The sequence below is a fragment of the Anolis carolinensis genome, chromosome 4 (assembly GCF_035594765.1).
Source record: "Anolis carolinensis isolate JA03-04 chromosome 4, rAnoCar3.1.pri, whole genome shotgun sequence".
NCBI classification, from domain to species: Eukaryota; Metazoa; Chordata; class Lepidosauria; order Squamata; family Dactyloidae; genus Anolis; species Anolis carolinensis.
Window position 1 is genome coordinate 225,952,592 of NC_085844.1, and position 22,255 is coordinate 225,974,846.

General features: G+C 40.5%; 1 protein-coding gene and 1 long non-coding RNA gene across 3 annotated transcripts in view; one reads left to right on the forward strand and one right to left on the reverse strand.

Annotated features, from left to right (window-relative positions):
* The first annotated feature begins 14,523 nt into the window (after nt 1-14,523).
* The window catches only part of ada (adenosine deaminase), a 53,551-nt gene continuing 45,819 nt past the window's right edge, over nt 14,524-22,255 (forward strand). Inside the window, exon 1 of one of the 2 annotated variants that reach the window (XM_003220632.4) lies at nt 14,524-14,668. In XM_003220632.4, the coding sequence (XP_003220680.2) occupies nt 14,633-14,668 (36 nt within the window). In that variant the 5' untranslated portion in view covers nt 14,524-14,632. Of the gene's footprint in view, nt 14,669-18,124; nt 20,515-22,255 lie in introns of those variants that run through there. The other variant, XM_062978888.1, reaches the window with a different exon arrangement.
* Nucleotides 14,871-22,255, reverse strand: part of LOC134298484 (uncharacterized) — a 54,667-nt gene continuing 47,282 nt past the window's right edge. The window contains exon 4 of the long non-coding RNA XR_010005586.1: nt 14,871-15,356. This is a non-coding gene — a long non-coding RNA (uncharacterized LOC134298484). The remainder of the gene's footprint in view (nt 15,357-22,255) is intronic.

Consider the following 22,255-nt stretch of genomic DNA (forward strand, 5'->3'; position numbering starts at 1 on the left):
GCTTTTGCATGGTTCAGAAGGGACAGGGATTTAGTTAATCAGTATAGAACCACAGCCTAATTTTATTATGTTATACTGTACTAATGGGCAATACAAGGATGATATTCTCTGGCTATTGGAATCACTGTTCAACATGTATACTGGTAATTAGATTTATTATTCTTTATCTTCCAATAAGGATTGCCATTTTGCAGATATTATAATATCTGTATTTTCATAATGTCAATTTTTGTTTTAATCATGCAATAATGTATAAACTGTTATAACTGATAATTGTATTATACTGCAATATACCATTGCATATGATTCTTGCAATGTTTCTTTGTTTTATTTTGGTCAGGGATTATTTCCGTTTGTTCTCTTGGTCACACACACAAAGATATTTGCATCTGACATTTCAGTGCAATGTTTTGGGTGCATAAAAGATAAACACAATGACTATTCAGAACAGCCATAAATGGTAGCAGTAAGCACATCGTCTTGCTTTGCTGTTAATGAAACAGCCCTCATGGTTTTACCGCCTCTATGTGGGACAACCTTTTTCCCCTGTGTCAGGAGTGACTTGAGAAACTGCAAGTTGCTTCTGGTGTGAGAGACGTTGCACAGGGGACACCCAGATGTTTTGCTATCCTGTGGCAGGCTTCTCTCATGTCACTGCAGGGAAGCTGGAGCTGACAGACAGGAGCTCACCCCGCTCCCCGAATTCGAACCGCCGAGTTTCTGGTCAGCAGACTCAGTTTAACCCATTACGCCACTGGGGGCTGTGGGACAACTGAAACAGCCATACTGAGTGTTTTTGTTTTGTTTGTTTTATTTTGGAATGTGAAGAAATATGTAACTACTGTACCTATGTACCAACCAAATCAAAACATAACTTTTAAATTTCTTGAAGTATGTGTAAGATTGCCACAGATATTCTTTTAGCAGTGGTCATTATGAGACAGCATTTCCCTAATTAGGTTATATAAAGCACAGAATGTCCCGTTCTCATAGGAATATGGCTGCAGAACTTGTGTTCTCTGAGCAGAATCCTGAGGATTATAATCTAATGCCTTTAAATAATCAGTTGTGATTTTTCTTGACTGACTCATGCAGAGAAATTTTATAATGTACATTTTTCCCCTGGGGTTAGGCAATTTAAAATCACTTAATGCAGAGCTAATGCATTGCCTCTATCTCCACCCAGGTTAGGGCCGTGAATAATTCAAACACACACCATTCATCCTGCTATATTTTGGAATCACAGGGGTAGAAAACTTATGACTTTCCTGATATTTCAGGATGGCAACTCCTATCAAGCTCCAGCCAAGTAGCTTAGTGGGTAGGAATCATGAGCGTTATGAATTCCAACAACATCTGGAGGACAACTAATGTGCAAACTTTAAAAAATTACAGAATTTTGTATTAAGTTGTGTAACCTGAATCAATGCCCAACCATAGGTATCTAGTGTCCTCCACATTTGCTAGGGCTAGAAATGTGGGACCTCCACAAAAGTGGGAAAACTGCTAATAAAATCCCCACTATTTTTTTAATCTGAGAAAACATATCTCTAGAAATCTCTAGGTCCCCCATCATGACTCCACGGTCAACTTCAAGCACAGAATTTAGTGATTCCTAGAAAGAACGTTTTAATAAAATCTGCAAAGGCCTGCAAATATTGAAGGCTGACTGAATATTTCTGGTAGGCCAAAGCAAGCAGCACATCTTTCATAGCTTTTTAGAGAGGCCTGTCCTTTTGTAACTTCTATTTTTCAAGGCGCCGACAATACCTGTCAAGTTGTCTTGGATGTCAAAGCATAAAAGGACTGAACGGCTGGAGCAAGTTGCTCATTCCGAGTTCAGCTTTCCTTATCTCAGGACCAAAAGAGCAAACCTTTCTTTCTTGCATTCACCTTAGTTGTGCTGATATGCAGTATGTTCCACGGGATAGAAACCTGTTCTTTCTTTGTTCCATGCAAGGTATCCAACTCATCAACTGGGAGCAGGAAGGAAAAAGCAAAAAGAACCAAAAAAAAAGGAACCAATCCCTTGCCATGCAGAAATATAGAACTAGACCTCTAAAGCAGAGAAATCTAGTTGTATAATATAATATATTGTATGTATATATACTTGTAAACCGCCCTGAGTCCCCTTCGGGGTGAGAAGGGCGGTATATAAATGTCGCAAATAAATAAATAAATAAATAAATAATAAATCACCTTGCGGCAGTCTATTCTGCTGTTAAACAACTTGCGCTGCAAAGTCTACCTTTTCGTATTTAGGAGCAATCTCTTTGGTTGTAATTCAACTCATTGTCTTAGGATGTCCTACACTGTAGAATTAATGCAGTTGGATGCCACTTTAGCTGCCATAAGACCCTGGAAGTTGAACTTTGGAGGGATACCAGCACACTAGGGAAGAGAAGGCTGAAGTCCTTGTAAAACTGCAACTCCCAGAATTCCAAAGTATTGAGCCATGATGGTAAACATGGCATCAAATGGCATTAATTCTACACTACAGATGCACCTTTAGTCTTTGGAGCAGCAAATACTAAGTCACTCCAAAACCACAGGAAGAACACAGCTGTAGATATCTAGCTTTATTGTGTGAAGTCTTCTCCACCCACATCTCCCTTTTCTATCGTCAACAACACGTTTCCGTATTTGTTATCAGCAGCTAATGTTTAGCTGTAGCTTTTCTAATCAACGGGCAGAATTATTAAACAGATCCAAGATAGTGTGCTGTTTGACAAGATCAGTTTCAATGCTCAGGAACAGTATGCTAAAAACAGTGGAGCCTGAGCTGCACCAAACGTAAGTCGTAAAAATTTTTAAAGTTAATGTCAAAAACAACAAGAAGCTACAAAAGGCCTTTTTTCACTCTTTCTCTATCCATTTACATTTTCCCCAAAGGCAAAGATTTTTTAAAAGATCTTTCCTGCCTTTTCTTAATGGCATCACTCAGTCTTACCTGAATAGGCCCACCCTATACATCATCATTACATTTTGTATTTTTAAAACAAATCCAACAAAAAGCAGTACAGAGTGTCTTGTTCCTCCTCTACCTGCTGGTATTTCAAGATAATCATGGCAAAAACAGGTCTGCAGTGCTCCCCTGCTGTGGACAAAGAGGTCATAGAAGCAAGGCAAAGGGAAGGTTGGGGTTCCTTGCAGTTGCAATAGTATATTCAGTTGTTGGCACCAGACTCATAGGGAGTCTGACCAAGCACGGGATAGAGCTTATTTAAAAGCCTATTCCGGGGCAATGGAAGCAGCAGAAAGAATGTACATAACTGCCAACATTGCATCCGTAAAGAACCACCCGTCCGAGTTGTTCCGAGTGGTGTGGGGTCTTCTGCACTTGTCACTGAGTGGGATGATCTCTGACCTCTTGGTAGCTCATTGTGAGGAATTTGCATGGCACTTTGCGGATAAAGTCGCTTGGATCCGTTCTGAGCTGGATTCCAGTTTAAATACAATAACACTGAATGTGACTCAGGCACCGACTTGTCCTTGTTCAATCCAAGGATGTGGACAGGATCCTTGGAGGAGTGAGAGTCACCACGTGTATCCTAGACCCTTGTCCTTCATGGCTGATAAAACTTGCCAAAGGGGGACTGGCCGAGTGGGTCAAAATGGTGGTCAACGCTTCATTGGCCCAAGATGTAATTCCAACTAGCCTGAAAGAGGCCATAGTAAGGCCCATTTTTAAAAAGCCATCACTTGACCATTCAGACATGAACAACTTCAGGCCAGTGTCAAATCTTCCCTTTCTGGGTAAGGTTCTGGAGCGTGTGGTGGCCTCACAACTCCAGGGATTCCTGGATGACACTGATTATCTTGATCCATCGCAGTCTGGTTTCAGGCCTGGCTATGGGACTGAGACAGCATTGGTCGCCTTGGTAGATGATCTATGTAGACAGCTAGATAGGGGGAGTGTGTCCCTTCTGGTTTCCTTAGACCTCTCAGCGGCGTTTGATACCATCGACCATGGTATCCTTCTGGACCGCCTCGCCAAAATTGGAGGCACTGTTTTGCAGTGGTTCCAGTCATTCCTAGAGGGTCGGGTCCAGAAGGTGGTGATGGGGAACTCCTGCTCGACCCCATGGCCTTTGTCCTGTGGGGTCCCGCAGGGTTCAATTCTGTCCCCCATGTTACTTAACTTCTACATGAAACTGCTGGGAGAGATCATCTGGACTTTGGAGTTCAGTGCCATCTGTACTCAGATGACGCTCAACTCTACTACTCTTTTCACCTGATGCCAAGGATGCCATCCTGACCTTGAACCGGTGCCTGTCAGCTGTGATGGACTGGATGAAGTTGAACAGGTTGAAATTGAATCCAGACAAGATGGAAGTACTCCTGGTCAGCCATAGGGCTGATCAGGGTATTGGGTTGCAACCTGTGCTGGATGGGGTCAAACTCCCCCTGAAGGCACAGGTTCGCAGTCTGGGGGTCCTCCTGGACTCAGCACTGACCCTGGAGACCCAGTGTCGGAGGTGGCCAGGAGGGCTTTTGCACAGTTAAAACCCGTGCGCTAGCTGTGCCCATATCTTGAGAAACCCAATCTGGCCGTGGTAGTACACGCCCTAGTCACATCCAGGCTAGATTACTGTAGCGCACTCTGTGTGGAGCTGCCCCAGAAGAGTGTTTGGAAACTTCAAAGGTCAGCTGCTAGACTGCTCATGGGAGCAGGATAGAAAACTACTCCGCTCCTGAAGCAGCTACACTGGCTTCCGGTTTGTTTCCAGGCGCAATTCAATTTAGCCTACAAAGCCCTATACGGTTTGGGCCCAGCCTACTTGAGGGACCCTATCTTCTTCTGCCAACCCACTCGAGCCAAGATCCGCAGGAGAGGCCCTTCTCTCGATCCTACCACCATCGCAGGCACGTTTAGTAGGAATAAGAGAGAGGGCATTTTCGGTGGTGGCCCCGCGGCTCTGGAACTCCCTCCCTAATGAGGTACGATCAGCCCCCTCCTTAATGGCCTTTCGTTCACAAATTAAAACCTTTCTGTGGAGCCAGGCTTTCCCAGACAAATGAAAATAGGCACTGCCAGTCTGATAATTTTTTGATAATACTTGACAAATAACTTCAGTGGCCAGAGGTTTTAGATGTCTTTAATAGGATGCTTGTTGTAAGTTTTAAACTTGTTTTATTTGATATCTCAATTGGATTTTAATTGGGATATGATGTTTTAATTGATTATGTATTGCTGTTCAATGTATTTGTAGGAATTTTATGTTATATGCCGCTTTGAATCCCACCCACAAGAGAAAAGCGGGATAGAAATGAATTAATAATAATAATAATAATAATAATAATAATAATAATAATAATAGTTCTGGCAATAGTATATTCAAGACTGGCTGGCCTTAAACAAGGGAAAACAAGACAACTTCCTCAGTAGCTGTCCTCCAGATGCATGGAACCACAACTGCCATCATTCCCATCAAGCATTTTCATATATTGTAGAAGGCTGTCTCACAGCAGGGATGAGAGAATATGTCTGTCCACATGTTATATCATTCAGAGCAGGCCTGAACAACTTGCAACCCTCCAGCTGTTTTGGCCTCCAACTCCCAGAAGTCCTAGCCAGCTTGTTCAATGGAGGTCAAAACAGCTGGATAGCTGCAGGTTGTGCAGACCTGATCCAGAGGAACCATCAGTTCCCAAGTCTGTTTTGAATGTGGCCAGCTGATATAATTTAATGTTTGATGTGAAGTAGATCAGACGTCTGAAAGACTGGGAGTATGCCATGTAAATGAGAACCAGCATGGTGTCTGATTTGAGTGTTGGGCTGTAGCTCTAGAGATCAAAGTTATGTCCTGAGTTATATTGAGAAAGACACATTCTCTCAGCTTCAAAGGAAAACAGAGACAAATCCCTTTGAACAGGAAAACCCCACAATAGGTTTCCCTTAGGGTTGCCATAAGTTGGAACAAAAGCCATGACAATTTATGTAAATCAATTCCTGGAAGAAAGGTGGGACTAAAGGACAGCTGGATGCTATGACAAACTTGTATCTCTCTTTTCTATTCAAATTAAATTCTAGAGCAACATACAATGCCTGTTCAAAAAACATATAAAATATTACTTTACTTAGGCGATCCCTCGTTGCTCAAGTATGATGGCTTTCCAAGTGTAGTGTCTTGGCGGTGGATACGCAGGTGACTGTGGAGCCTTATTCTTGACCTGCATGTTCTTCCACCGTTGGGACATCGGTTTCCAGATAGAAGGTGGTCCTACGTAGTCAGGGTTGGCTTGATGCGCCTGTCTCTTGACACATATCTCCCTTTCACCCTCCATTCAAGCCTCTTTGAATTCCACAGCACTGCTGGTCACGACTGACCTCCAGTTAGAATGCTCAAGGGCAAGGGCTTCCCATTTCTCGGTATCTATGCCACAGTTTTTAAGGTTAGCTTTAAGCTCATCTTTAAATCTCTTTTCCTGTCCACCAATATTCCGTTTTCTGTTCTTGATCTGAGGGTATAATAATTGCTTTGGGAGACAGTGATCAGACATTCGGACAAGGTGGTGAGGACAGCAGAGTTGATGGCGTAGGAGCCTTGATTCAATGATGGTGGTTTTTGCTTCTTCAAGCATGCTTACATTTGTCCACCTGTCTTCCCAAGAGATTTGCAGGATTTTTCGGAGGCAATTCTGGTGGAATCATTCCAGGAGTTGAGTGTGACTTCTGTAGACAGTCCACGTTTCTCAGGCATATAACAGGGTTGGGAGGACAATAGCCTTGGTATCCCTACGGGTGTCCCAATCCTCAAACACTCTCTTCTTCATTCGGGAAAATGCTGCACTTGCAGAGCTCAGGTGGTATTGTATTTCAGTGTCAATGTATACAATATTAAGATGTTTCTGAATAAAAAACTAATTTAAAATTAGTACTAAAAAGAGCATTAAAAATGAAAGTTAAGCCAACAGAGAATAATATACCATTAACTCTTTCCAAGATATGGGAAATCATGCTGTTCTCCAGAAACTGTCGTGCTACAAGTCCCAGCAGTCCTAGCTAAAATAACAATAATACAGGGTGCTATAAATTGCAGCTCAACAAATTTGGAGAGATGAATGACCTTTGATATGCTCCAGTCCAAATGCTCTCTGATGCAAACATATCTTTGGAAGTACTGAGAGAGCTCCTCATATTATATCTGGGTTTAACAGCCAAAACATCTACTAGTCAGAAACTATTTAATCAAAAAGTCCCTGAAGACACAACGTTTTATCTTTTGTACTCAACAACTGGCATCCTGCCCAGTCCACAGAATTAAGGAAACTGGACAACATCACACAGTGCATTGCTCCTCATAAGCCCGAGTCTCTTGCAATTCAATTTCTGAAAAATCAGACATCCTCTCTTCCCATTAAGCTCTTTTCCATGCCAGCAATTATCTGCTTTCAAAACAAAGGTTAAAGAGACTAGAAGGCACAGCATGTCCCTCCCATAACTCCAGATTTTTGTTCCAACTTCACAAGAGTTGGACCCACTTTCCATCAATTTCTTTCCATCTAGCAAAGTGGGACAGAGAAACCAGTTGCTTTTTTGGGGTCAACAGAAATCAGTTGCAGGATTGGAAAATGCCCTCCATCTTCTCCTACCTATTCTATCAGCCATTTTTACAAAGAAAACTGTGTTTCGTTTTCTAAAACCACCACCAACAATAATGACAAACAATGTGGCCAACTTCCCCGCCTCTTTTCCACAGAACAAGTCTATCTCAGTTATCAAAGTAGATACATTTCTGCATATTCCTTATTTAGCAGAAAATTTAGTACAAGAGTCAGAAATAATGTGGAAATAATTAGAATAGCTTCTTACATTCCAACAAGAACAGTTTAACGTGCCAAGTGAAGCTATTACTCATAACAAACAACATGCACATGTGAAACGAAACAATCAGGTCATTAAGTTGACAAAAACATATTGAATCTTCTAGTGACCATTTGAATGCATCTTTCAAAATGCAACCAAGGGCGAATTTTTCTTTCACCAGCCTCTACTTTTCTTATGATTTCCATTTCCATTATAAGTCTGTGCTTCTTTAACATGCTGGGGTACCTGGTGATGCAAGTTTATTTGCTGTCTCGTTTTTGCTGTTGCTGTATATTCAGTAAGATATTCTGGAGGAAGTTGGTATCTATCTTGCCTGTTGAAGGCAGGCACACACAGCTACAGTATACCAGCTAGAGCAGAATCCCATTCTTCATCACCTTGAGTTTTATTGCACTGTAACAGACTCATTCCTCATATCGGCCGCTGAAAGTTTTGTCTTTCTCCAGCCTTCTTTTATCATCATCCGAATACCAATACTGATTTAAAAAAACCTCCAGATACAGAGGACAGGGGTCTGAGTGAACATAAAAGATTTTGGAGGAAAAAAGTTTATTTGTTAAACAAGGTATGCATGTATTTAGCATTTCCATAAAGAGAAAGAAGTAAACACAAAATAAATAAAAAATAAGAAAACTGGTATCAACATTTAGAAAATTAAGCAAGATAAAAATTAAGAGCAATAACAAAAAATAGAGCAATAAAATAACAATAAAGACATCTCATTTTAGCCAGAAATTGATCCATAATATCTTAAAGACAGCAGTAAAAACAAGAATAATAAAGCCATAACATTTTAAATCGAAAGCAGATGGTCAGGGTGGGGGGATGGACATGTGTAGAAGGCCAGCGTGTATGAAATTTAGTGCTAAATTACACTGGCAAGTGTTTATTCTCTTTTTCCTTCTATCTCTTTCTGCAAATACTAAATATCCATTTAACAAAGGCACTGACAAATACATTCCTTTTTTTCTTTTTCTTTTTTTTTACAAAGGCACAGCCTTGAATTTTTGCAAGACTCAAGCAGGACTGAAGATGACCGGGATCTTGTTTCTATTGCCACTGGACAATGAAGGACCAAAGTTCTATCTACTGGATCTGTATTAATGATAGCACCCAAGAAAGAGCAAATTCGAGCCATTTTATCTGCAAATGTTCAAAATGGCCTGTTGAATGTGAAAAGGCCAAACCACTCAAAAATGGCTCTGCTGGCCAGCTCCCTGCAGACGCAACTGGGAGAAAGAAGAACAGTAAGCACTGCAACTTGCTGGGATAAGAGCCCCTATGAAAAACCATGAATTAATTTTTTTTTTACCTGAGACAACACTCTCTAGCAATGTCTAGGTTCTCCTGCACAACTCTATGGCCAACTTCTGCCAGACATCGACCACTGGAGAACCCAAAGATTCCTGGAGAGATTTCATGACTTTCATAGGGTTTTCTTGTGCAAGGAATACTCAGATGTTTTTGTCAGTTCCTTACTCTGAAATTTAGCCTACAGCACTTGGCATTTGTTGGCAGTTTCTATTCAAGAACCAACCAGGGCTGATGTTGCTTCGTTTTCAAGATCATATAGGTTATAGTGCCTTTAGGATATTCAGGCCACAAAGCCTACTGCTTCTAAAACACATAGATGTAAGCTTTGACATAAAACTTTGTCCATGTGAAACTGCTGTGTATAAGTAATGCCACAACTCAAATTAATTAGATGACTGTTTCATGGAATGGGAGATGGAAACAAGGGGATTTTTTTTATAATTTGCCTCATTTTAAGTAGTGGCATTTTAATTCATATGCCTTGTCCTAAAAGGCAGAGATACTAATGTGGTTCACAGTCAGAGCGGAGACTGATAACATATTATATACTTGACCGTTGCTTAAAATATAATTAATATTATATTTGTGTTGTCAAAGGTACAGCATAGTCTATCCTTTATATAGCTCACATACTTTATATAGCTTTATATAGCTTTACATACTAGATTGTTCAACAAGTATTCTGACAAATCACACACTTATATACTGTAATGTGCTCAGTGTCATAAATGCATTACTTTCTTCCTCCCTCTAAGACCTTATGAAAAGTTGTGGATGTTTCATAATTACCGAAACAGAAACAACTGAAAAATAGATTTAGATGCTATGATGTGAGGATTTCATAACTGAAAATTCAGTTTTGCACCTGGCTATTTCAGACAGGATTATCATCTTTCTTTTTTAAGGGAAAACACCAAATACCTTATAACAGAAATTCATTTCAATTTATTCATGGTGTGCAGCTATAAAGAGATATGAGCTTCATAAAAAGATCATAATTCCATTTTATTTCATTTTTCCTGCCTATATGTAGTACCCACTGTATTTATTTGTTTCCCTCTAAAGCAAAAGTAGGGCTGTGGTCTTCAACCCTTTCTTAATGCTAATGTACCTACATTTTCTGTTTCCCAAAAGTGATTCCCATACACCTATCAGAGAAAGAACATCTGCAGGGAGTTTACTTGCCCCTCCTTTGTCAGAAACAATACTTACGAGGACTTTATAGGTACCTAATAGATGCATTTGCTTTATTTTACTTGTATCCTCCTGCCACCCAAATCTGTTTCTCCATGTGACGTTTAGGTGACCAGATGCTATGTGAAATGCCAGCAGGAGTTTCTCAAAAACAAGTACTGTAATGCCAAACAAATCTTTTACAAATAAAATGAAAAGCTTGGCGTTGCACTCTGGCCTTGAGACACCTTTTCATCCAACATCACAACAGAGTCCAGTAGTACTAACTACAGCAATTTATTAAGAAAAGCATGTACAAAGGGGGGAAAGGGCATTTTCCAAATGAGCAGTAGAAAAGGAGCTATAAAATAGCAGTAGTCCAAACATGTAATTAAAGATGCCAAGATCCCAGGCATAGCATAAAAGCAGAATTTTCTCAAGGCAAAATTCTTCCATGAATATAGGAACCTGAAGCTTTAGGCAACAATTTTTGCTCTGGGAGACACCAGTAACCAATATTTAATTTAAGCCCAAGCCCAACCAAGAAGCCATGAGATCATGCCTGACACATCTGGGTTTCAAGGACTTCCCACTGAGTCCTTCTGAACGCCTAATTAATCTATCCTTCACTCCCTCCATGTGGAGACCTAATCCGATATTGCGGAAAAACTCCTCATCAATTGAAGGCCGATTCCCAAGCGAAATGGACCTTTCACTAGTTTCTCTTTTCTCTGGTGTTGCTAAGGAATGAGCATAGGAATCCAAAACATCCTGTCTGCACTTTTCTCTGATGTAAAGCCTGCAATTCACCCTGATCATACACAGACTCCTCAGTAGGAAACCCATCATCCCACTCGTCATCTGAGAAATCCCCAGCATCTTTCTGAGCCTCAACACTTAGTAGATCTAGGGAATGCTGCTACTTTTAACAAAGACCAATAATATAGCAAGACCCTCAGAGGCATGAGGGATATGTTTCTGGCCAGACCATGTTTACATGAAAAAGTGGATATGACCAAGGGAGGAGGTGAAAAAGGGGAAATATAAAGGAGGAGAGGAGGAGGGAGAAGGGCAGAAAGAAGAGGAAGGAGGAAGAAAGTGGACCAGAGGAAAAAGAGAAGGAGGAAGATGACAAAGTCCCCATCTGCACTGTCCTGTAGTGGCCAACTTTAAAAACTGTGGCACAGACGCTGAGAACTGGGAAGCCTTAGCCCTTGAAAGTTCTATCTGGAAGTTAGCTGTGACCAACAGTGCTGTGGAATTTGAAGAGGCACGAATTGGGGGGGGGGGGGGAGAGAAAGGGAGATTTTCACTTATCCAAGGTTCTGCCGGCCTGTTTATCTTGGATAAGTGAGACTCTACTGTCCTTTCAAAACTACTGTAATTATATTTGTGAAACGCCTTTTGTAGGTTTCTTTCCAGAACAAGATCATAGTGTCGACTCATATAATGCAGACTGAACTGCATTGAACAAGGTTATGAGTCTACACTTCCCTATAACCTAGTTCATCTGAGCCCTGAAGCTTCATTATAGGGCAGTGTAGATGGGACCAAAGAAGAGGTAGAAGAGGAAGGGAGAGAAGAGGAGGGGTGTTGTATTGTCGAAGGCTTTCATGGGCAGAACCACTGGGTTGTTGTGAGTTTTTTGGGCTGTATGGTCATATTCCAGAAGGATTATCTCCTGACGTTCCACCCACATCTATGGCAGGCATCCTCAGAGGTTGTGATGTTTGTTGGTAACTAGGCAAGTGGGGTTTATATATCTGTGGAACAATGTCCAGGGTGAGAGAAAGAACTCTTGTCTGTTTGAGGGAAGTGTGAATGTGGCAATTAATCACCTTGATTAGCATTGAATAGCCTTGCAGCTTCAAAGCTTGGCTGCTTCCTGCCTGGGAGAATCCTTTGCTGGGAGGTGATTAGTTAGCCCTGATTGTTTCTTGTCTGGAATTCCCCTATTTTTGAGTGTTGTTATTTATTTATTGTCCTGATTTTAGAGTTTTTAAATACTGGTAGCCAGATTTTGTTCATTTTCATGGTTTCCTCCTTTCTGTTGAAATTGTCCACATGCTTGTGGATTTCAATGGCTTCTCAGTGTAGTCTGACATGCTTGTCTTGAAGACAAGAAACAATCAGGGCCAGCTAATCACCTCCCAACAAAGGATTCCCCCAGGAAGGAAGCAGCCAAGCTTTGAAGCTGCAAACCTATTCAATGCGAATCAATTCCCCTGCCTGGGGGAATCCTTTGTTGGGAGGCGATTAGCTGGTCCTGATTGTTACTTGTCTGGAATTCCCTTGTTTTCAGAGTGTTGTTCTTTATTTACTATCCTGATTTTAGAGGTTTTTTAAATACTGGTAGCCAGATTACAGACTCTTTCAACCAGAGAAGTCAGCCATAGCAGAGCACCTGAGGAACCAACCTGGACACAGCATATTATCCGAGAACACAGAAATGCTGGACCACTCTAACAACCACCTTGTCAGACTACACAAAGAAGCCATTGAAATCCACAAGCATGTGGACAATTTCAACAGAAAGGAGGAAACAATGAAAATGAACAAAATCTGGCTACCAGTATTTAAAAACTCTAAAATCAGAACCGTAAATCAAGAACAACACTCAGAAGACAGGGGAATTCCAAACAAGAAACAATCATGGCCAGCTAATCACCTCCCAACAAAGGATTCCCCCAGGCAGGAAGCAGCCAAGCTTTGAAGCTGCAAAGCTATTCAATGTGAATCAATTCCCCTGCCTGGGGGAATCCTTTGTTGGGAGGTGATTAGCTGGCCATGACTGTCTCTTGTCTTCAAGACACTGGCCCTGATTGTAGCTTGTCTGGAATTCCCTTGTTTTCAGAGTGTTGTTCTTTATTTACTATCCTGATTTTAGAGGGTTTTTTTATACTTATAGCCAGATTTTTTTCATTTTCTACATGCTTGTGGATTTCAATGGCTTCTCTGTGTAGTCTGATATGGATTCCCCCAGGCAGGAAGCAGCCAAGCTTTGAAGCTGCAAAACTATTCAATGCTAATCAAGGTGACCCACTGCAACATTCACACTTGCCTCAAACATTCCAAAACAGATATATAAACCTCACTTGTTTAGTTTCCAACAGACCTCACAACCTCTGAGGATGCCTGCCATAGATGAAATAAACGTCAGAAGAGAATGCTTCTGGAACAGGAGGGGTTGTTGTTTTGTTGTTCTAGAGCAGGGGTCCCCAAACTAAGGCCCGGGGGCCGGATGCGGCCCATCGAAGCCATTTATCCGGCCCCCATGGCACAAGGGCAGAAGGGGGTTAGACTAAATGACCCAAGGGGTCTCTTCTTCTCTTACAACCATTATTATTATTATTATTATTATTATTATTATTATATTTTATGACACAGCAAACAAAATAGATATGCTGGATTTCATATCACAAAATCACATTATTATTATTATTATTATTATTATTATTATTATTATTATTAACGTTGAGGCTGGGTGGCCATCTGTCAGGTGCTTTGCTAGTGCTTTTGATGCACAAAGGCAGAAGGGGATTGGACTCAATGGCCCAAAGGGTCTCTTCCAACCCTCTTTTTTATTATTATTATTATTATTATTATTATTATTATTATTATTATTATTATTAACATTGAGGCTGGGTGGCCATCTGTCAGAGGTGCTTTGCTTGTGCTTTCGGTGCACAAAGGCAGAAGGGGATTGGACTCAGTGGCCCAAAGGGTCTCTTCCAACCCTTTTTTTATTGTTGTTGTTGTTGTTGTTGTTATTTTATTGTATGACACAGCAAACAAGATAGATATGCTGGAATTATTATTATTATTATTATTATTATTATTATTATTATTATTATTATTATTATTTCTCGGTGGCCAACTATAGTCCGGCCCTCCAACAGTCCGAAGGATCGTGAACCGGCCCCCTGTTTAAAAAGTTTGGGGACCCTTGTTCTAGAGCTCCCAACCTTTGGCCCTGCAGATCTTTGCACTTCACCTCCCAGGATCCCTGACCATTGCATGAACAAACAGGAGGAAATACCTGCAGGAGGTGCAAAAAAAAAAAAGCTTCCAAGGTGGGATGAGCTGTATTATAATGGGTTCCTCTGTGCAAAACGTTGGCGCGGGAACTTCCCGCCTGAGCTGCATGCAATACATACATAGAGAGAGAGACTCACTCCAAAGGGCCAGTCCCAGCAGAGCCGCGGGGCGGAGCCAGCTTTGCAGCAGCAATAAGGCGGGTCGGCGGCTACAAAAGTGCTGTGCTGCTGGCAAAGAGCAGCAAGAGCTCGAGGAGGAGGAATAGACGGCGGCAGCATGGAGAAGGATCCGCCGGTGTTCAACAAGCCGAAGGTGAGCCAGGCAGCAGACGGAGCCTTTGGCCATCCAGGGAGGGAGAGATCTTTGGGCGCGCCTGCCAGGCATGGGCAAACTTCGGCCCTCCCTCCAGGTGTTTTGGACTCCAACTCCCACAATTCCTCACAGCCGGTAGGCTGTGAGGAATTGTGGGAGTTGGAGTCCAAAACACCTGGAGGGAGGGCCGAAGTTTGCCCCATACGTGAGCCCATTCTCCTTGCCAAAGTAAGTGTCTCAGGATATTCTTGTGCCTGAAACGCTGGAAACAACATGCAGCCCTTCCAAAGTTTTATCATTTGTACTATGTTTATTATTTATACCCCACTTCTTCTCTCCACAAAAGGGGCTCGAAGCGCCTTACAGGAAAAGCATTTCATTACTATTTGAAATCCAAAAATGTACAAACATTAAAAAAGAGGATTAAACATCAATGGGGATCAATAAAAAATTAACATGCTGTCGAAGGCAGATGTGATGTTGCAGAATTGTCGAAGGCTTTCATGGCCGGAATCACTGGGTTGCTGTGAGTTTTCCTGTCTGTGTGGCCATATGTTTCAGAAGCATTCTCTCCTGACGTTTCACCCACATCTGTGGCAGGCATCCTCAAGGGTTGTTGAGGTTTGTTGGAGACGAGGCAAGTGAGGTTTCTATATGGAAGGTCCAGGGTGGGAGAAAGAACTCCAGTCTGTTGGAGGCAAGTGTGAACGTTGCAATTAATCATCTTGATTAGCATTGAATTTGTTGTGACTCTGAATTTGCACATCATACTTTTGTGCATTCTCACCTTTTATTTGCGCTGTTACTTTTGTAGCATTGTGAGCCGCCCCGAGTCCCCACGGGGAGATGGTGGCGGGGTATAAAGTTTTATTATTATTATTATTAATTATTATTGCATTTTCAAAGCCTGGCTGATTCCTGCCTGGGGGAGTCCTTTTTTGAGAGATGTTAGCTGGCCCTGATTGCTTCATGTCTAAAATCCCTGTTTTCAGTGTGGTTTTCTTTATTTACTGCCCTGATTTTAGAGTTTAAAAAAAATATTTGGTTCATTTTCAAAAAATTAACAGTTCAAATCCTTAAAACAATTCAAGGCTTAAACCACTAGGCTATGGGCTGCCATTTTAATGATGCTTAAGAAAATCCTATGAAATTACCATTTTAAAAGGTGATTCAAAAGCACATATAGGTGTTTTATATACATAGTAAAAGTAAAGGTTTTCCCCTGGCATGAAGTCTAGTCATGTCCAACTCTGGGGGTTGGTGCTCATCTCCATTTCTAAGCCAAAGAGCCGGCGTTGACCTCCAAGGTCATGTGGTCAGTATGACTGCATGGAGCGCCGTGACCTTCCCGCAGAAGTGGTTCCTGTTGATCTACTCACATTTACATGTTTTCAAACTGCTAGGTTGGCAGAAGCTGGGGCTAATAGCGGGAGCTCATTCCACTCCCCGGATTCAAACTGCCAACCTTTTGGTCAGCCAAGTTCAGCAGCTCAGCGGTTTAACCCGCTGCGCCACTGTATACATACACTGTATAAAATATAGAGCTGTGTGAGAGAGGTGGGTAACAAATAATCATAATAATGATAATGATAATTATAATGGTTGGAGGTGAACTTTCCTAAGCTGACTTTTTAAATATATATATTTCATCTTTCCCGCTTTAGTGGTCCCTCCTAGAGAAGGAGAAAAAGCTTCACCTCTTCTTGCAATTGCTTTTTTCTTGCCTCAGTTAAATTTCATTTTGCTTGCCTCAGACTTCCATCCTGTTCTCAGTTAGTTTCCATTTCAAACTTCTTATCTGCCAAGGTATTATGTCTCCATTGTACCTCTGTAGACCTGTTATAAATTGCTTCCCTACTTTCCCATCATATTCTGTCAGTGCTCCTGTGCACAAGCTTTCCTTTTACGTCACGGCTTTTATAGGATTCCAACTTAAGCATCCAAGCTGAAAAGGGATTTCCCGCTTCCTCCAAGGGTTTCTTTATATTTTCAATCAATCTGAGGTTCCCCCAGACATGCTAATACTTCCCTTTTGTGCATAGATGGCGTGTTTTCACAATAAAGACAATAAGAGCTTGTTGTTACTATACAGAGTTACAAGCAATATGTTTTCCCAGCCCTGTCTGCTAATTTAATTTTTGGTCTTGTCAGTAATTTAGTAAAAGGTAAAGGTTTCCCCCCGGTATTGTCTTGTTGTGTCCGACTCTGGGGGTTGGAACTCATTTCACTTTCTAAGGCGAAGAGCCAGTGTTGTCCATAGAAGCCTCCAAGGTTATGTGGCCAACATGACTGCATGGAGTGCCGTTCCCTTCCCGCCTGAGCGGTACCTATTGATCTACTCATATTTGCATGTTTTCAAACTGCTAGATTGGCAGAAGCAGGGCCTAATAACAGGAGCTGACCCGGATTCGAACCACCGACTTTTCGGTCAGTAAGTTCAGCAGCTCAGCTGAACTTGCTGACTGAAATTAAACAAACAAAAAGTGGCTGAAATTAGAAGAAACATGGGAAATGCCATTTTGAAGACTGGCTAACTGCTTTTGAGCAGGGATATTAACTAAGGCCCCTTCCACACTTGCTCTATATCCCAGGATTTGATCCCAGATTATCTTCTCATCCCAGAATGTCTGGCAATGGAGACTCATATAATCTATTATTGTTGTTGAACTTGAACTTCCAGAAGTTCTAGCCAAAGTAGCTAAAACGTTTCTGCAAAGTCCAACACCTGGAGCATCATTGGTTGACAGCCCCTTCTCTAGATCACTGTTTCTTAAACTGTGGGTCACGACCCTAAATGGAGTGCCCTTCTCTCAATGTTAGGGCCATGAAAATTTTGGCAACAGCAAAAGCCATTTACACTAATCTATTAGCAGTATTTACAGTGGCCTCTACAGGAAATGCTTCAGCTGCGCTATACAAGAAGGAAAATCAGCCTGTTTAGCAAGCCTTACAAATGCTGATTTATTTTCACTAAATGTTTGATCTTTATACCTATAGCAGTTCGAAAACATGCCAATGTGAGTAGATCAATAGGTACCGCTCCGGCGGGAAGGTAACGGCGCTCCATGCAGTCATGCCGGCCACATGACCTTGGAGGTGTCTACGGACAACTCTGGCTCTTCGGCTTAGAAATGGAGATGAGCACCAACCCCCAGAGTCAGACATGACTAGACTTAACGTCAGGGGAAACCTTTACCTTACTACAGTGGCCTCTACAGGAAATGCTTCAGCTGCGCTTTACAAGAAGGAAAATCAACCTGTTTAGCAGGCCTTACAAATGCTGATTTATTTTCACTTAATGTTTGATTTTTATACCTATTTTATATACCTTGGGTCACGTAAAAATTTCTCAGGTGGAAAGGGGTTGCAAGTGAAAAAGGTTTAAGAAGCTGTGCTCTAGACCAGAGCTTCTTACACTTTTCCCCCTTTCCTTCTGGCCTGAGAAATTTGTGTGACCCTGCGTATGTAAAATTATTTATTTTAAAAAATCGCATTTGCAAGACTTACTAAACAGGCTGATTTTCCTTTTTATGAAGTACAGCTCAGGCATTTTTTACAGAGTCCTCTGTAAACACTGCACAATAGATTCATGGAAATGTCTAAAACAGCCACTCAGTGATGTTCAGAAAAATTTTGGGGAATCCAACATTGAGCTAAAGAGTACCATTTGGGGTCAAGACCCATAGTCTAAGAAGCCCTACTCTTGAGAAACATTCCCCATATTGATTAAAACATCAATATCATGACTGTGGGAGTACATAAGGTTTCAGCAGTGGATGGAGTTCAGAACATTTTGGAGGATGCCAGGCTACGCTTGGTTTGAGGTACACTTGGCTTGTTATTGTGTGCCTTCAAACAGCTTACAGTTTATGGCAACCCAGAGGTGATTCTATCACAGAGTTTTCTGAGGCTAAGATTATGTGACTTGCCCAGCGTCATCTACTGGGGTTTCATGGTAGAGTAGGGTTTTGAAGCCTGGTTTCCTGAGTCAATGACCACACCACAGTGGGGTTAAATCTGTATTCAGATTATGAACATCCACATTCTGTACTTTGACGTGAGTAGGTGGGAATTATGCTAAAATGACATTGTCCTTTTTGTATACTTAAGCAGCTTCTGTTGCATCACACAAAAATATAAGCAATCAACTTTGTATATATAATTTAATGAAATAGTGCAGTATGTGTACTCTATGTGATATATACTCTTCTGTTTAGCACCAGTGACCCTGCTCTATTAAACAATAGCGGTGATTAAACAGACAAACCCTCAGAGTTAAACCCTGTCAGTCTGATTCACAGATGGCAAATATACAGTCTTTTAGATCAGAGCTTTCCAAACATTTCATGTTATTGACACATCTTGTTATTGACACATCTTTTAGATATGCATAATTTCATAACACAGTAATGCAGAGGTCAGACCAATCCCTTAAAAGAGATGCGGATACGTACTTAAATTCTAATCATGAAATGTATGGGGACACAATGTATCTCATAAAAACCTTTATTTATAATTTAAAGAATATTTGATTTGTAAGATAATAACATATATTTACAAGAGTTTTGTCATTTTTCGTTACGTGTGACACACCTACCCACTTCAGACGACTCACTGTTGCAACACAGTTTTAGATCAATGCTTTCAGTTCCAGTCATTCGTGATTATGGATATTGGAAGTTATACTCCAACAATAATATATGGAAAGCCACAATTGCTTTATAGATGGCCTAATCAATAATTGCATGGGTTAAATAACTGATTTGTTTGTTGTTGGACATTGATGTGACAACAAATCTTACCAGTCGTAAGTTTCAAATGTTGGCATGAGAAAGTTAAATATTTAATGCTGACTTAAAAGAATAAAAATTGTGGTAAGGATGTTTGAGTTTCATTTCCTTTAAGAAGCAATGGATCTTCAAGTTTCTACACAAATTGCTGGTTTTGTGTGGGGATACTGATTTATAATTAAAACTGCAGTTATCCTAGTAAGTGGCATAAGTGATGGTATGCTTAGTGTACACAGTTAAACTGCGTGTTTTGTTATAAAAATGAGCAGAAGTGGGACTGTATTCAGATAGTTTACTTCATTCCTGTGATGGATTGTTTCTCTGTCTAAGTGTGAAGTCTGTCTACTACATTTAAACCATATAATCTACAAAAAAAAATGAAACTAATGGAACTTAAATGAAGTATAGTATCATCGATTAAGCAACCGTGTTACTCAATTCCTAAAGGCAGCAGACATCAAAGCCTTTAAATGGCTGTAATAAAGCATGCTGAATGAGCACCCCTTATCTGGAATTCAGAAATATATCAAACTGTGAAATGGTACACATGGGTGGCTGTGGTAGTGTGACCCTTGCTAGCTGATAGTGCAGTGTATACACCCATTGCTTCATGCACAAAATTATGAAAAATATAGCTCTGTATTTAGATTTAATAGTAAATATGTTTTTGTACAGTTGTCAAACTACTATTCATGTTATGTTAAATGAATACATATCCCATGGGAGGCAGAGAGATTCAAGCCTTCTCTTGCTATCCATGAGTTCCCGTAGAATTAGTCCCCACTCAGTTATTGATTTTAAAAAAAATGCTAGTGTATAAAAACTATGTGTTTAGCTGCCTATTTGCTTACTTGGAAGTGTTTGCAAATTAAATGGCAGTTGGCCATATTCACCGGATGCACTAGCTCTTTGTGCTGGCACACAAACTATGGGTGGGATTCCTTGCTGTCCACTCGTGAGTGCCAAGGCCCTGGGTTTAAAGCCAGCAAGTGCACATAGCATCCTGACAACATACTATTGTTGGATTCCTTTTCAAATTAACCGAGGCTCTGTGAGGTAGGCTACGGATGTAATTCTAGTTAAATTGTGCAGTGATTTTTCAGAAACTAGATTATTAGCTGCCTGTGCTCTGGATAACCTAGATAGGTAATGTAAGGAGAAAACACAGAGAAAACATCAAAATATTGTGGAGTACAAGATCTGAAATAACAGACTCTTAGGACATCACATTAGGAAATGATCTGTTTCTCTCAGTATGCATTAAGGTTGTGCATTTGTATGAAATTACTTACAGTTTTTGTTTGTTCCATTCGTATGGCCCCATTTCCATTTCCATCCGCCGCTGATGGAAATGGGCACCTATACAAATGGGCTTTTCCGTCCAAGGTACAAAAAAATATATTCAGGCCTTGGGAAGCAAAATGGCAGCTGTGCGTGCCGGGCCTACGAGCCATTAGGAGTTTGATGGTTCGTAGGCCCAACTCGTAGGGCCTACAGTCAAGCGCTCGATGTCTCATCGGCCTGGATTATACGGCCTTCAAGCATCAAAAGCCTGAAGCTTGGCTGAAGGCCCTGTGAGCCTTATGCATGAAGTTGACTTGCGTAAAATACTTCTGTCTTTTAGAATAGGGCTGGATCTACACTGCTATATAAAATCCAGATTATCTGCTTTGAGTATATGAATATACACTCATATAATCCAGTTCCAGATTTATTTATTTATTTCATGTCAGAAGCATTGCATAATGTTGTAAAGCAATCCTTTTGGGTTGGAAGGATTAGCCCTTTACAAGAAACGTTGCCCAGGACATGCCTGACTGTATTTACTCAGTTTTTGAGGAGGCTCTTTCCGTGTCCCGCAGTTCAAGATAATGTGGGTTATTTGCTTTGATAATTTGGATTATATGACAGTGTAGAAGGGATCTAAGAAAGCACTTATATCGTGTGTTGTTTGTATAAGTCTCAATATTGACGTCACAAAACTGAGGAGGAATCATCTGCTTTCTCCTGATACTGCTCACAGACTGAGTGAATAGTGTTTGAAATGTTTGTGGTCAGTAATGTTCATAAGCAAGAAATTTCCATTATCAGATCTCGGTTATTCCCCACTGCATTTATATACGTGATCTTCTGAATGAGTTTATAAAATTAATCTGATGTCATGATAATCATATGTGATTTCAATTTTATGGAAATAGGCATTTGTTTAGCCAAGAAAATTTAAACAAGAATGTCCTTGCTACTCTTAAAAGTAATTATGTAATATTTTTGAAATTCCTTTTGTGGGTTTCTTTCCAGAACAATATCATAGTTTGAACTAGGAGAAAAAATATATTGTGTGTACTTCAAAACTAAAAGTAAAATAGCCTCTCTTTCACTGTTGTTGTAGTGTGCATATCTTTTTATGAGTATTATTTTTATTTACACCTTTCCTTGGCAAATTATAATTGGTATGTGGCTCTACATCGTTATGAGTTCGTGTATATATCTTTGATGGAAAACAGATAATACTTAAAATGTTTTCAGTCTGAAATCTTGGCTTGTATTACTCTTGTCTGTTAAAAGGGTTTTTACTTCATGTTTAATCTGTATAATATTAATCATACAAACCTTTTAATTTAAATTATGTAGTAGTAGTGTGTATGTATAAAGTGATATGCTGTTTTTTAATCCTTTACTGGAAAGTGTGTTTTAAGCATGTAGTGTGTTTAAGCTTCTTTTAACCATATTTTACAAATGATATTGTTATTTAATATTTTTTAAAAAAACTTTTAGAAACTAATGTTTTAGTTTAATC